The sequence below is a fragment of the Sander lucioperca genome, chromosome 3, assembly GCF_008315115.2.
Source record: "Sander lucioperca isolate FBNREF2018 chromosome 3, SLUC_FBN_1.2, whole genome shotgun sequence".
In the NCBI taxonomy this organism is placed as follows: domain Eukaryota; kingdom Metazoa; phylum Chordata; class Actinopteri; order Perciformes; family Percidae; genus Sander; species Sander lucioperca.
Genome location: NC_050175.1, coordinates 9,471,248 through 9,486,692, shown reverse-complemented (window position 1 = coordinate 9,486,692; position 15,445 = coordinate 9,471,248). Strand labels below are relative to the sequence as shown.

General features: G+C 40.1%; 1 protein-coding gene across 6 annotated transcripts in view; it reads left to right on the top strand.

Moving 5' to 3' along the window:
- The window catches only part of ulk3 (unc-51 like kinase 3), an 18,085-nt gene extending 2,640 nt beyond the window's left edge, over positions 1-15,445 (top strand). For 3 of the 6 annotated variants that reach the window (XM_031281455.2, XM_031281457.2, XM_031281454.2), the window contains exons 3-17: positions 183-323; positions 646-766; positions 1,017-1,112; positions 1,441-1,584; positions 2,194-2,276; positions 3,481-3,636; positions 3,868-3,973; positions 4,116-4,156; positions 4,347-4,449; positions 6,651-6,715; positions 7,104-7,182; positions 9,119-9,159; positions 12,652-12,699; positions 12,936-12,999; positions 14,239-15,445. In XM_031281455.2, the coding sequence (XP_031137315.1) occupies positions 183-323; positions 646-766; positions 1,017-1,112; positions 1,441-1,584; positions 2,194-2,276; positions 3,481-3,636; positions 3,868-3,973; positions 4,116-4,156; positions 4,347-4,449; positions 6,651-6,715; positions 7,104-7,182; positions 9,119-9,159; positions 12,652-12,699; positions 12,936-12,999; positions 14,239-14,255 (1,305 nt within the window). In that variant the 3' untranslated portion in view covers positions 14,256-15,445. Of the gene's footprint in view, positions 1-182; positions 324-645; positions 767-1,016; positions 1,113-1,440; positions 1,585-2,193; positions 2,277-3,480; positions 3,637-3,867; positions 3,974-4,115; positions 4,157-4,346; positions 4,450-6,650; positions 6,716-7,103; positions 7,183-9,118; positions 9,160-12,651; positions 12,700-12,935; positions 13,000-14,238 lie in introns of those variants that run through there. The other 3 variants (XM_031281453.2, XM_031281458.2, XM_031281459.2) reach the window with 3 other exon arrangements.

The following is a 15,445-nucleotide window of genomic DNA, read 5'->3' as shown; positions in this document are numbered from 1 at the left end:
CTGGCCCAGTTTAACATTCAACTCAATGTTATACAATATATTTACAGTAGTAGGGGGTCTCTACTCCGTCTCTCTTTCAATTAAGGGGTCTTTGGCCTAAAAAACGTGGAAGTTCCATGGTCTAGTTGTGTCATTAAAAGCGAAAGTGAAAGTTGGAGATTAGTTCTCGACTGATGTTGCAGGGGGACAGTCGAGAGGTGGTGGCAGTGAAGGTGGTTGGGAAGAAGAGTCTAAACAGGGCATCTACAGAAAACCTGCTCACAGAGATTGAAATCCTCAAGACGATGCGTCACCCTCATATAGTCCAGCTAAAAGACTTTCAGGTAAGCTCATGTATTACTTTTTAGATTTGGCGTAGCTCATACAAGGAATAGGTTGTGAATACAAATACAATCTTTCCAGTCCATAAGATCTAATGAAATTATGCCCTACTGTAATTTAAGCGATGGTGTGTATCTATCTGTGCAAGCTATATGTTGATTAAGGAGGCCATGACATCATTAGAATGCACAGCAAAAAAAAAAAAAACATTACTTTCTCGGTATAGATGGTTACAAATTTTCTGTTCAAGAAATATATATACGTGTATGTTCTGGAATAAATTTAAATCCTTCCCTGATTGTCTGAATTCTTACTTTTCATCAGTGGGATGCTGATAATATTTATCTGATCATGGAGTGGTGTTCTGGTGGAGATCTCTGCCGCTTCATTCGCAGCCGCAGGATTTTACCGGAGAGGGTGGCCCGGAGCTTCCTGCAACAGATGGGTGAGTCATACATTTTTAAGAAATCAACATTGGTTTCATGTTAACAACTTCTTTATGTACCAGTTAGTATTATTATTATTATTTTTTTAATCTAGGGTTTTGACAGCCATGCTTACATGTAAATTGGTTGGAAAACTTGATAGTAACTCACTCTTTTGGTAGAAATAACATATTCTTATTTGATGCGAGTTTGAGCTTAGTGTGGATTTAGTATCACTGTGTGGATTTGTATGTGTGTCTGCACAAACAGCCTGTGCCCTCCAGTTTCTTCATGAGCGAAACATCTCCCACCTGGACTTGAAACCTCAGAACATCCTGCTCAGTGGCTCCGTCCTTAAACTCGCAGGTGATCCCATACTCACTCACACAGTCAAACGATCAAGTAAAGTCATATTTATTTGCAGGTGACGGAGATAATTTCAGCAACATGCCAGACACCAAAAGAATGTGATCATTATCGCGCGAGTGCGCTGTTGTGTTTGCAGGGCACAGGCCACATTTGCTTGTTAAACTCAACTTAACCTTGTGGCTTCAAACAACATCCTTTTGCGCATTTGGCGTTATAAACACATCAGTTTTAGGAGGATTGTATCCACTGGAACCTGTCGCAGTGAACATCTTTTTTTATTTATTTATTTATTTTTTTTTTTTATACACTCTCTTTATGCTCTCAGATTTTGGTTTCGCCCAGTACATGTCACCATGGGATGAGCAGAGTGTCCTAAGAGGTTCTCCTCTTTATATGGCTCCTGAGATGGTGTGCCGACGCCAGTATGACTCCAGGGTGGATCTCTGGTCAGTAGGAGTCATTCTCTATGGTGAGTACCTTTTTTAAATATGGAATACCCTCAACATGAATTGCACACTTCTTCAGATAATCTGTTAATTGTAATGCTGCTTTATTATATATTCAGGGGACCAAAATGCATTCCCGTGCACAGAATCCATTGTAACTGTTTCTTATGCAGTGTAGCGTGAGTTTCCCTTAATCATTTCTAACATGACTTCTTTTTCAACAACTAGAGGCTAATCAGTTGACCGGCCCTGCAGGTTTGAAAAAGCAGGTCACAAACAAAATTCTGCCATTAATCAAAAAATGGCAGCTTGGTGTGCTCCCTTTTTTATTGTGGTACAGTGATTGAACAATAATAGTGCAATAGCACACAACAGTAATAGCACTGTGTGGAGTGACAATGTACAATACACAATGGGAGGAGTCCTTGTAACTGTTAGTCCTGTAAAGACCAAAATCATTCATGGCAAAGACAAGTTTAATGCATGACATATTTAAGGTAGCTAAACTAAGATAATTTTTGAATGCAGTATAAGCAATTGAAGCATGCATACCCTTTACCTGAAACTGAAGTAAAGTAAAGTTAAAGTACAGTCAGGCGTTAGGCCACTCAACATTGTTTGTGTGCATATAGAGGCACTGTTTGGGCGGGCACCATTTGCATCGAGATCATACGCTGAATTGGAGGAGAAGATCCGGAGTAACCAACCTATTGAGGTAAGTTTTGAGCAGTACATCAGTTCATTTGTGAGTTGCTGGACTGAGACAGTCAGCAATCCAGCTTGAATAAATAAGTAAATGACTCACTGCTCGCACTGGTGCTCTAAAATAGTGCTTCACTGTGGTACATATTTGTCATTTGATGGATGCACACGTTGAGCATACTCCAAATGTCACGTACTGAATCATGTTTGGAATAACGGAACACTGTAAAGCAGGAGTGCTTATTTTCAGAGGAGTTGCTTCTTACGAAAGTGACTAGATGTCAGTTTTCCACTGCAGCAAAAGTCAGTGTATGAAGTGCTGTATTTCATTCAGTGATTGTTTCAGTAACGTTGGGGATTAACCGTTTAAAAAAAGAAATGGAATCATCCAAATATGCGTACACCATCACATCACCTGGGAATTGGAGAACTTAAAAACATTTTTTAGAGGCTGAATTCACCTCTGTTAGAATATTTTCCTTGTAATTAAGTTTTGAATGCTCACACTGAATAAGAGCACTTAGTTTATTTAAACTCACTAATTATTAAGCTTTTGTTTTTTTCTCACTGTATTTGTGAATGTTCACCATTAAACCACTAGATGGCATACTTTCACACTTTACCTGAATCCAAATACTATATACTATACTATACTACTACTACTATATATAATAATCTAAATACAAATTAAGACTTTTTTGACCGGTTTGTAAACAGTCCTATACAATAGTTTTAAGTTAAAAAAAACTTAAAATGCTAATGTCTCATCTGTGATTTGAATTAACGATATATGTGTAAAAACACCTAATTAATTAAGTAATTAATGTGGTTGAAATGCTAATTAGAGTAGTTTTGTCTTGTTCCTGATTGCTGGCAAATAAAACGTATAGTTGTGTCTCTGTCCTGATAATGCCTGCTGCATATACAAACCAAATGTTAATTACCATTGTGACAGTGAAGGATAACTGTACTTTTAATGATGGAGGGCTTTCAAAACACTTGAATGCTTGTGTCAAACATTAGGCATGAGCTAAATGGATAGCATCAGCATACGGCCCATTAACCAGGGATTCACATAGAGTTTTAAGGTCATCTTTTGATTAAAGGAAAATAGCGAGGTGAGACTAGAAGGTCTCTGGCAACAATCGTCTGTCCTTTTCTCTGGGATTGTCCTGTGGATTGAGTGCAACATAATAAGGTCATGTTTTGTGCATCAGCTCCCTCCTGGGGCCAGGGTATCCAAGGACTGCAGGGACCTTCTGTTGCGGCTGCTAGAGAGAAATCCAGATGCCCGGATCACCTTTGCAGAGTTTTTCACCCACCCTTTTGTAGATATGGAGCATATGCCGAGTGCAGAGAGCCTAGTGAAAGCGGTAAGAGAATAAGAAGAAAGGGAAGTATATGCTGGCATGTGTGTGTCTACTCTAGATGACCATGAATAATGTGTGTGTAATTGGCTGAGCACATGTACACATGTGTTAGTAGGTTTGTGCTCACGCCTACCCCACATGTGCCTTCATGCATGACTCTGCATGCATGCATAAGAAATGGAGAGTTGTGGCAGTTTGCATTCAGTGATGCCAGTTCCAATTTCCTCTTTTCAGAAAGAGCTGGTCCTGCAGGCCGTTCAGAAGGACCAGGAAGGGGAGAGGTCCGCTGCTCTCTCTCTTTACTGCAGTGCCCTGGAGCACTTTGTCCCCTCTATTCACTGTAAGCGCAACAACTAACTCTCATAGTCTGTCTGTGGCTTAAGCCCTTCAACAATGCACCGCTTTTGTTCCACCACAATAAACGGGCAAAGTAAACGCACCAAATGTAAAACCAAGCCCTCTCTTCTCTCCGCACTCCCCAGACGAGACAGACCGACAACGTAAAGATGCCCTCAGGCAGAAGGTAGGTCTGAAAACACTCCCAGCATTCACATTTGGATTACTTTCTATTTTCAATTGGTCTTCATTGTCACACTCCAGTGGCTTTCACTAGGAAGTGAATTCTCCTCTATGAATACCATATGGTGTGAATGGAGAGCATATGGAGTGGTTGACATGATTAAGTTGAGTCAATGTAAGAGGACTTCCCGCAGGTCAGCCAGTATGTGTCCAGAGCCGAGGAGCTGAAAGCCCTGGTGGCCTCAGACAACAGACGGAGCTTTGAGGAGGCCCGGACGTCCAGGGATGTTCTCCGAGGTAAAGAACATCTCTCAGTGCAGAGGCAGGGCCACTCTATGCTGGCATTAGCCTTGTCTGGTCAGGAGTCTGACTAATGCAACGGGTGCTGTAATGGGTGTTTAGTCATTTCTTTCCACTGTGTATGAATATGAATATATAAATGAATTTTTTTTATTATTGTCATGCATACAATAAAATATGCCCAGCCCACACAGGCTTACAAGACACCATTACCTAGTCTAGGACAAAGGACCAGATGCCCTAAACAAATAAACCTTCTAGTCTGTTTTGCCAAGCTTCAGAAACAAAAGTCGCCAACTTATAAATATTAAATTTTAACAACCACTCCCAATTGGTCATCATCTGTGCACTAGAACATTTCAGGATTTTGGACAGACATTTCATGTCTTGTACATGAAATGTACATGAGATTGTACATGAGATGTATGTACACATGTTCTTGTACATACATCTTCAAAAATGTGCTATTTCAGTAATGGAAAATTGCATTAAACCGCTGTATAGCAAAGATATTTCAGTTCAGTTCAATTTATTCACAAAAGTTAAAAGACATATGCAAATATGTGAAATGGGACACCCTGGTAACCTTTTTGAAGCTTGTATATAGGGGCACAGACACTAGCAAACAATACACATTATAAATAGTATATTGTTTGAATAAAAAAGGAAACCTGTATTATACAATATTATTTACAATGTACAAGAAGAACAAACCCTCACTACCTTCACCCTACCTACGTGGTCCCAAGACATTTATTCCATCAGTCTAAGCATTGGTTAAATAGATAAAATGCAATAAACATAAACCTATAACAGGGGAAATAAAAGAAAAGGATTTTAGCATCACTAGTTTAGAATTACCCAGCCGTATTTGATCCTTTGTACTACTTCTTTAACCCTTGTGTTGTCTTCCGGTCGACCATGCACTCGTTGTCCTCCGGGGACCAAATTTAAAATTAACTTTTTTTTTACCCTTATTTTATGTTTTTGACACATTTTCTGACGTCTTTGTCCATTTTTTCGACGGTTTTGACGCTGTTTTTCACTAACACCAACTTATTACCAATAGTTTTACACTTATTTTGAAATTATCAATTATTTTGACTAATATTAGAGGAACCTGTGTTGATGGATAATCACAGTATGTCAAAGTTTAGTCAGGAGACTGTTTTGAAAACCATTTCAATTCTTTCAAATGCTATAAAATTGAATACCCAAAATTCAATGAAAGTAGTGGTCAAGTACTTGCAATTGTACACTTTTTGGTTAGAAAGAAACCCATACTTCATGTCATACTTCACTACTTCCAAGACAACATGAGGGTTAATGAATCCTGTGAGGAAATGTTCTTTTCCCTTGCCCAAGAGGTCAGAGGTCAGAGGTCAGGGTCAGCTACAGAATGGAAGTTCTGGTCTCTTAGGGATTTGGTGTTTTGCTCAAGAACACACATGCTCTATTAACCTGTTGCCCTAAAGTCAGTATTATAAAATCTTTTCAAAATCTTATCTCAAGTCCACAATACTGGAGTCTTAAAGGTATAGTGTGTAATTTCTGTCGCCCCATGAGGAATATTAAGTAGTGACAACAAAACTGTCGGCGCACCGTCCCCACTGCTCCATGCAGTTGCTAGTAGCTAAGGAGGACACGGAGGATTAAAAAAAAACATGATGGACTCTTCAGAAGAGGTAATTATCTTCACTCGAGTTTCTGCGCGCGAAAGTCGCCGGACGATGCTAGCGTCTGAACACAGCCATACTGAGAAATACAGAGAGAATTGTGTGGAGCTGATAGTCTTTTCTTTTTTAAGATTATTTTTTTGGGGCTTTTCCCTTTTATTATAGAGACAGTGGATAGACATGAAAGGGGGATGACACGCAGCAAAGGGCCACAGGTCGGATTCGAACCTGGACCGCTGCAAGACTCGGCCAACATGGGGCGAACGCTCTTACTGGGTGAGCTAGAGGCCGCCCCGGAGCTGGTAGTCTTAATTAGCTTTGTAGCAACTCATTTGGCAATGGCTTAAATGTATCGGACGTTCATTAATATCAAAAAGTTACGCACTGAAGCTTTAAGATACGGCAGGGGCATGCTGATTACAAAGCTTTCAGCATATTTTTTAGTAGCCTGCATTGAGGGTGTGTTTAGACTTATATACAGTAGGACTCAAAGTAGTGTTTTCTGTTTTCTTTCTACTCCAGAAATGTCTCGAGACCAACCACGACTGCTGGCTGCTCTGGAGGTGGCTTCTGCTGCCATTGCTAAGGTTAGAAAGGGGTACTGCTGGATGATGCCACTGCTATAAAGATGCACACAAAGCCAGGGTGAAGCAGAAGTAATACAACAGAAAAAAAAACAGCAGGGTACAAACCAATACCCTTTCATAAATCACTTTCCAAACCACATCTTTTAAGATCACTGGTGAACCAAAAACCTCTATTCTGCGGTTTTGCTCGTCTGACAATGGGTTAGTCATGAAAAAAAGAATTATATTTGTGTCACTAAATTTTTTTTTTAACGTGAACAATAATGAATAACCTTTTTGCAATGCTAACGGACTGAAATATCTAAACTAACTAGCTAACAGGGTGGCCCAAGTGTCTCTTGTCAGAAATAAAGCAATGTTTTGCCTCATTTTCAACCTTCCATTATAGGAGGAGAGTGGAATGGATGATCATGAGGCCCTGGATGTGTACCAACAGTGCTTAGGAGAACTACTGTTGGCACTAGCAGGTACACAAACCTCCTTTCTTTCCAAACGAGATGGTTTCATACAGTTATCCTGTCCCTTACTGCTGTAGGATACTGAGCCACTCCACTGGAGCCAAGGTTTAAGTGCCTTGCTCAAGGACATTTTGGCAGCAGTGGGTGACTGAGGAAGAAAATATTTAAACCCTATTGTAGTCCCACATCTGATACTTCTTCTGCATTCAGAGACATCACCTCAGAGCTCAGGCGGCTGTGTGTGTGTTTGCACACATTTGTTATTGGAGAAACCAAAAAAGAGAGATTTGGAGGAAAGGTCATTTTGAAAGGCAGATAGGCATAAGGGCACATAAAGTGATGTAGAGAAATTAATTTAGAGTTGAGGGTACTGCCAGAATATAAAACAAGCCAAGAGATGGCTGAACAAAGAAAATTATACTCAAGGAAAAGAGACAAAAACAACTTGGAGAGAGAGAGCGTAAAGCTATAGAGATACTTAACTGGAAACAGAAAGAGAGACAAACAGAGAGAGACTGAATGGGACAGAGAGAGAGAGACTAAAAGAGATGAATATTTAAAAAGACTCAGTGAAAGTCTCAAAGAGATGGAAAATAACTTGGAGAAAGTTATTTAGAAAGTGTAAAAAGACAAACTGACAGAAAGACAGAGACGGAGTGAAGCAATAGACTTGGAGAGAGACGAGGACACTTAATACGCGACAGACAGACAGACAGACAGAGAGAGGCACTACAGAGGAGAGACTCTCTGTTGCCTGGCGTCCATTAAGCTGGGCTCATGAGCTCATCTGGAAGATCGGCCTAATGGAAGAGGTGGGATAGAGTGATCCAGATGTGGCTTTGAGCCGGGATGAGACTCTGTGCCAGCACCCTGTGTGTGGTATGAGAGCCTTGCCATATGCTTCACATTGAGACTGCATACTTCATTTCTTTGTTATTTCACACTGGAAACAAATAAAAACCATTATCTCTAATGAGCAAGAGCTATTGAAGGTTCATCGAGTAGGGTTTGAAACACTGACACCTTTCGACTTGAGTTGATAGATTGTAGATGCTACAACCTCATCTTGTCAGTGGGTGAGTAACATATGATATAGTGGTCCAACTAATCCCATGCCATCCTAACCAGCCTCTCTCTCCAGTGCCACGGAGCCTCGTTGTGTGGCACAGCAGATGCCACTAGAGCTGTAACAATTCCAAATTTTGCTGGACAATTTTTTTGTCTCAGAAATAATTGTGATTAACAATATAATTGTCTCTTTCAGGCAAATTTAAACATATTTATTTATTACTTTTTTTTAAAACAAATTAAACTTTTGAATGAATCCCAGGATACATCTTTTGGTTATATCTGTAATTTGACCCAGATAATGCAATAACAAAGCCTATGAAGTAAAACATGCCTCGTTATTATCATAAAGCATTGCATATTTTCTTAAACTAACATAAAGTACAACATTTATCATCATCAATAAAAAAAAAACAAAGCACCAATAATCAATTATGTAATTACAATTTGGCATATCTAAGAAAAATCAATAACCATCAACAGTCACCCTGAAGACTTTAGCTAATGTTAGCAATTAATTGCGGTTAAACGAAGAAACTGCGATTACGTTAAAAAAAAAAAAGAAATTGCGATTAGACAATTATTTAATAATTATTACAGGCCTGGATACCACCAGGGGGATTGTTGAAAACATTGGTCCTTTGTATGGCTAACAGTCACTCTCCCCTCTGGGATGACTGACTGTGAAAAGGTCGATGTCTGTGAAAACACTGGCCTACATTAGAAACCACCCTTGAGCCCTCAGTCTACACGCTAGCGAAATCCAATCTAGTAGTTGACCTCTTCTTGAACAAACAAGGTGATTAGGTAGCGGCCTCTCTCCTCCCTTCCTCTCCTCATTATTCTCTCCATCTTTTTTTTTCTCTTTGTGAGCCAGCCGAGCCCCAGGGTCGCAGGAGAGAGCTGCTCCACAGCGAGGTGAGTAGCCGAGTAACGGCTTCTGGTTGAGTGCTCACGGTATGAATGACTATCTGTCACCTCCATCGAGCCCTCGGCCGATCACTTGACACAGTAGACGCTCCATCACGTGGCCCATGAGCCTTTTTCCTGCAGTCACATGCGCATGATTTTTGTGGTAGAGGCCGAATAACGTAATCCATCATCTATATTACTGTTACATACACATACATCACTGTCCACTTTATAATTGGATACTTAAAGCGATGGATCATATGGCCACTTGTATGTGAAAAGAGTCCCACGCAGTGACAACCAAGACAATTATCCCTCAACTCTACAAGGTTTTATAACGTTTTCAGCTCATTGGTTTGGTTTTACGGCCCACAACTTTACTGTTTCGGTTGCTGCTCTCATTATTGTTGTTTTTTAGCCACAGCAGACAGCTTTCTTCAGCCAATTGGCTCTCCTTATGCTACCTGCCCAGCAGTAAACAGCAGAGACACTAGGTTAGCGACTTGCTGATGAACACAGTGGAGCATTTAGCAGCTAAATAGTCAGCTATTTCCCTTGGTGGAAACCAACAAAAAGATCTAAAAGGAGAGTGACCACCTGAATATTACATTTATCAGATGGCCAGAAAAATAACTCCAAATTAATGTTAAGGTTGCTCTGTATCCGCTGGATGTGTAAATAAGCAACTATTTGCTAACAAGTTTGCCATATTAACCTAAAGCGGACATATTAAGCTAATTTTCAGGTTCATACTTTGGGATTCTACTAGAACATGTTTACATGCTTAAATGTTCAAAAACAATATTTTTCTTTATATGGTCTGTCTGAATATACCTGTATTCACCCTCTTTCTGAAACGCTCTCTTGAAGCGCGTGTCTCTTTAAGCCCCTCTCTCGAAAAAACTGATCAGTGTTTCTGGGTCTTTACATCTGTGCCCACGGCATCTCTGTACCATCATTGCAGTCGGGTAATGAATGTAACGGCACTAAAGCGGCACTTTTGAAAATTAAACTAGTTTATGATTGTCACTGTCATTAAAGCTATAGTGCATGGTTTCATGAGAAATTTTAAGTAATGACAACAACACTGTAGTCACATACACATGACGCAAGCCTTCGATGATCGCGCACCACCCCCACCCGTCCTCCACACAGTTGCTAGTAGCGTTTAACCCGTAAAATCAAGGAGGACACGGAGGATTAAAAAAACAAGATGGACTCTTCAGAAGAGGTAATTATTTTTTGATTTTTATGTCGTCTTCGTCTCCAAAGCTGATCGTGGCTATTGTCCTTTCTCAGCATCACTCGAGCTGCTGCGCACAAAATCATTTGGTAAACAGCCATACTGAGATATGCAGAGAGAGTTTTGTGGAGCTGATAGGCTTTATTAGCTTTATATCAACTCATTTGGCAATGGCTTGAATGTAACGGACGTTCATTAATATAAAATAGTTGTGCACTATAGCTTTAACAATCATCGTAATATAATTTAAAGTTGGAATTGAAATGAGCGGACACAGATAACTGGAAAGAATAAACTAGAAATGTGTATCTGATAAGCATTACAATTTGTTTTTGGTTTCGTTAGACGGCAAAATGGCTTTTCTGTTCCAATCAACGAATGAAATAAATAAATTATAGTATAATAAAAAACAACAAAGTCCTGCCATTTACTTTCTCTTGTCTTGTTGCACAAATGAGACCTTTCCTGTAGACTACATGCATGCTTTTGGACACCAACCCAAACAAACTTGAATAAAACCCTACATGTTGATGGTCCAGTAAATTCACTGGCTGTTATGTTCAGGAATTAAGACCCTGAGTAGTAGCATTGATTGTACTTTGACAAACACATGCAAAGGACTGCCATTAATGCTCCCAAACCCTTGTGTTTTTTTGCATTGTTTAGCCAGTAACTGAGCCAACAACAAGACAACCCTATTTCTCCAGCAAACCCCACAAGGAGATGGGGATTTGAGTGGGCCTCCTAGACCTCCCTATTTGAAGTTTTATGGGTGCTTGTCTTAAGTAAATTCAGATGCGGCTGTGATAATCTAACACAGCATAAGGGAGGCGGGGGGTGGGGGATTCTATAGAAAGCATGTGTGTATGTGAGAACCCAAAAGAGCCAACACATGCTGCCGTGACTGGCCTCCATGTGGGCTCATATCTACTGTAGAGCACACTTCAGCCTTTTCAAAGCTGTAATTCAATATCCCAAATTCTTATATGTGAGCCACATCTTTGATCTGTTCAGTATATGTTGATATGTATGTCATTATGGCATATAAAACATAAACATAACGTGAGGTCCTTTTGTTTTGTGACCTGTTTCAGTATATGTACCTTTTTAAAACTCTGCAAGTTATCAATACACCCCATAAACCATCCTCACCCATGTAGATTTAATCCACATTTGTTGTTCTTGGTGATTAAAGGGATTGTGATTGAAGTGCTGTGGCTATATAAGGTTGGGGTCAGGGCTGAAGACTAAAAACCTGTGGTCAGAATAATTATTTACCACAACAGATTGGTGTTTTAAAGGGACATTATGGAAGCCATCAGTTTAGGTCTCCTGTGATTATGACCCTCAGATGTTACTGCAGTAATACCCAAGAGGGCTTGCTTTATACCATGACGTAGTGGTGATATAACTAGGTATGAGGTGCAGCCAAGAACCTTCTTGATCACCAGAGGACTGACTACCACAGTAAAGAGCACCCTCAAACGTATGATGACAGCAGTTAATACTCGCACATGTGTACCATATGAAATGTTCTCAAAAAATAGCAGAGCAAGAATCACATCAGCACAGCTTATCATTTAAATCAGATTTTGACATGGTGTTTATGTCCCCATGCATCTTAAAGTTTGGGGTTTTTCTGCTGCACGACACCGCAGTTTAGAGTAAACGAGCACAGCTCCGAAAATATATTCGTAATGGATGTTTTAATTTGGGGGAGAATCATCATCTGATTATACTGTACACCAGAGCCCCCCCGAAAGTAAACAAAACAAGACTATGAGTGTACTGCCATTCTAGCGGCTCTGTGCAGCTTTACTCAGACACAGCAGTACTTTGAGCTAAATTCTAATGTCGGCATGCTAACATACTCACAATGACAACACAACTAACATGCTGATGTTTAGCAGGTATTATGTTTACCATGCTAACCTTCTTAGTTTATCGTATTAGCATGCTAGCTAACAATTAGCATTAACCACAAAGTGTGATTCTAATGGGAATGTCATCACTTTTGCAGGTATTTGGTCATAAATCAAAGTATTGGACAAATACAATTTGCCTTCATGATGCCGTTAAGGGATCACTGAATTTCATTGCAATTCTTTCAAAAAAAAACCTGTAACTAAAAATGTGCGTGGCTAAAAAACACCCGGGGAACACATATGAACAGCACATATGAAAGCATTAGCAAACACTTTGTGTTTTGCTTTGAAAGTGTAAATTGTAATTACATTATTGTTATCTCTCACCAGATTAAAAGCCTCATGACCAGAGCTGAATACCTCAAAAAGCATATCAAGGTAAGCATGCAATCCTTTCAAATATTAAACTAAAGGAAGTAGGCACAACATCTTCAGGCTGTATTAGTAAATCTGCCACTGAGAACACACTATATGTTTGTTTTCAAAAATAGAGTAGAAGGCAAGGATAAGACTTATTTTTGGATACTGCTAAATTATTGTAACTTAATGTCCATGTTTTGTTGTTGTTGTTTGGTTATTAGTTTTCAGTGATTACAGGTATGTTTATTTTTCAGATGCAAGAGAATCAGCGGGATGTGTCTCTGGATCGAGAATCTCTTGCGGACTCTGTCAGAAGCTGTGAGTTTCCCTGCTGTATTGTATAAACTGCTCGTCTGCTCATGAGAGTGTGTTTTTGAGAACTTTGCAGCCTTGATTAAAAAGTGACTATAATGGAGGTTTGGTACGGGAAGGTTGTGGGGGTTAAGTGAGGAATGGCTGCCTTAAGTTGCAATGAAATTTCCTTTCATTAAAGGTTTTTCCACTAGTAAAATATGAGCCATTCTCTTGCTGGGCTGGCCACCCCGCAGGACTGTCTGGCTCTTTGATTTCATTTCAGTGCAGCCCTGGGCTGCTCTGTCCTCTGCCCTCTTGTAAAGCCAACCTTGTGAAAGTGAGAGCAAAAAGTTACCTCCTAACACACAAATGCCAGAAACAACAGCACACGTGTACACTTCATTCCTTTCACATACTCGCATGTAAATTAGCTTTACATATATATTTTAGGAATCGGTTTACATTCAGTGCATATCAAAACCAAACAATGTAACAATTAAAAACGTTAACAATATAAAAGCAGTGTATCAGTAATGTGATATACTGAAACGTCTCTCTAGTCTGTACACTATATTAAAACTCTACTAAACTATATAAAAAAGCAATGTATTGTTGATATAAATTACATTTTGATATACTTGAACTTCCTCAGCTGTAACCTACACAGCCTTATTCCCAGTATTTTCTGGGCTCAGTTGCTGGATGGATAGTGGATACCTAAAGCCCAGACAATATCCTGTTCTCAGCAAGACATTCCTGGGGAATTATGAATAAAAAAAATGGGGATGGCGGAAGAGCACCAATGACTCTAGAGGCCACTCGTGTTTCAAGAACGTGGCTTCTTATTCTGCTGCTGTTGTTTTAATAAAACCACACCACAGTCAGCCGTACTAGCTGGAGCTGATCCAACAGCAGCTGTGCTAGAGAGGGTCGCAGCAACGCCCAAGTCTGTCTGGTGACCTTAGACTACACCAAAACAAGCAGCACATTTTTGCTGAGAACCATCACATTGTAACCCTCAGACAATTTTAGATGCCCCCCTCCCGAAGCCTGAAGCAGTAAACGCTCACAGACTTACATTAACATCAACTGCATGATCAGTGAAAGGGCCTGAGAGGGCAAGGACTCAGAACTCTAGGCTGCGGCATTTCCAGCAACATACTTTATTATTTAAAATATAGTAGTATATATTTAAAAGTGGCAATGTGTTGTAATCTTGAAAAAGTGAAGCTTAACATACATTTATCATTTCTGTTTTCTCAGCTTGCTGTTTGCAGTAAGCATGACGGTCACCATGGGAACTGGGCTGGGGACGCCCCACAGAGCATCAGACTGCCTGTCAGTGTTCAGGTTGGACACAGAACCTTAACCTGACCAGGTTTCAGTCGGGGCCAAATCAAACCTGCACCACACATCACACTAACCGACTCCGAACGCCGTCCGGGTGGGATATTACAGTTGCCAGCCAAATGTGGTCAATGTTTTGGTTTGTTGCTGGAAAGTTGATGATTTGGCAGTTTGAGAACTTGTGTTTATACTTTTTGAGGTGGGAAAAAAAAAGTCTAGCTGGTAAAATACTGAAAGTAGCTCTTGAATTTTGCATTTGCACGCTGGTGAATGTGAAAGTTAGTTCCCTGCTCCTTACACGGTGTGGTTGTTGCACTGCTTAGCCTCAAGATCCCTCCCCCTGACGCACTATTGATATGTAAATGCTGGACAGCTTGTATGACAATACCACACTGTCATGGTAAACGAGTTAAACAGAAACAGTTGCATTTATTGTTGCGCAAAACATTCAACGGTATTTGCCGCACACCTAAAAACTGTGAAAACCTGGAAATACAATCAGATGGAAGCTGTGACAGTAAGAAGTATCCCATCAGTTCTGTATATTCAGTATATTAGATCGAGGCCTCCGCAAACATGCGCATACTCCCTCACCCTCCCTTCCCCACTGCCTTTACTGTGGGTCAACCACAGGCTCACCATGCTCTCTCCGCTGATGGAGCCCTCTCCACCACTATGAGGGGAAAACTGGAGAGGTGCGGCCTCTGCCTTATTTACACTAGACTTGCATTTTCTTAGGTTTGGCACTGGCCGAGTATTTGAGGGATAAAGTGAGTTATAGCGCTCAAGCAAAGCCTTCATAACTAGGCCTCTGTGAAAGAGTAAAAAGCTGGCAGTCGGTGTCAGTCGCTGTTGTAGGTCTTCACACACTGTTATGATTTTAGACAGGTAAAGCACTTGAATACCCAAAAGGGAGCCTTACTTTGTGAATCAAATTTTTAAGGCAAAAAAGCATACCTGAAACAGGAGAAAAGTAAAAATATGTCTGCTGGCAAGATTTCCACACTGCTGTGTTGTTTTATTTTTTTATTTAAATGTTTATACAGCTGTGATTTTATATTGTATGTATTTATTAATTGAGAAATTCAATGGAAAATAAAATGGCAACCTCTGAAGCCTCTCT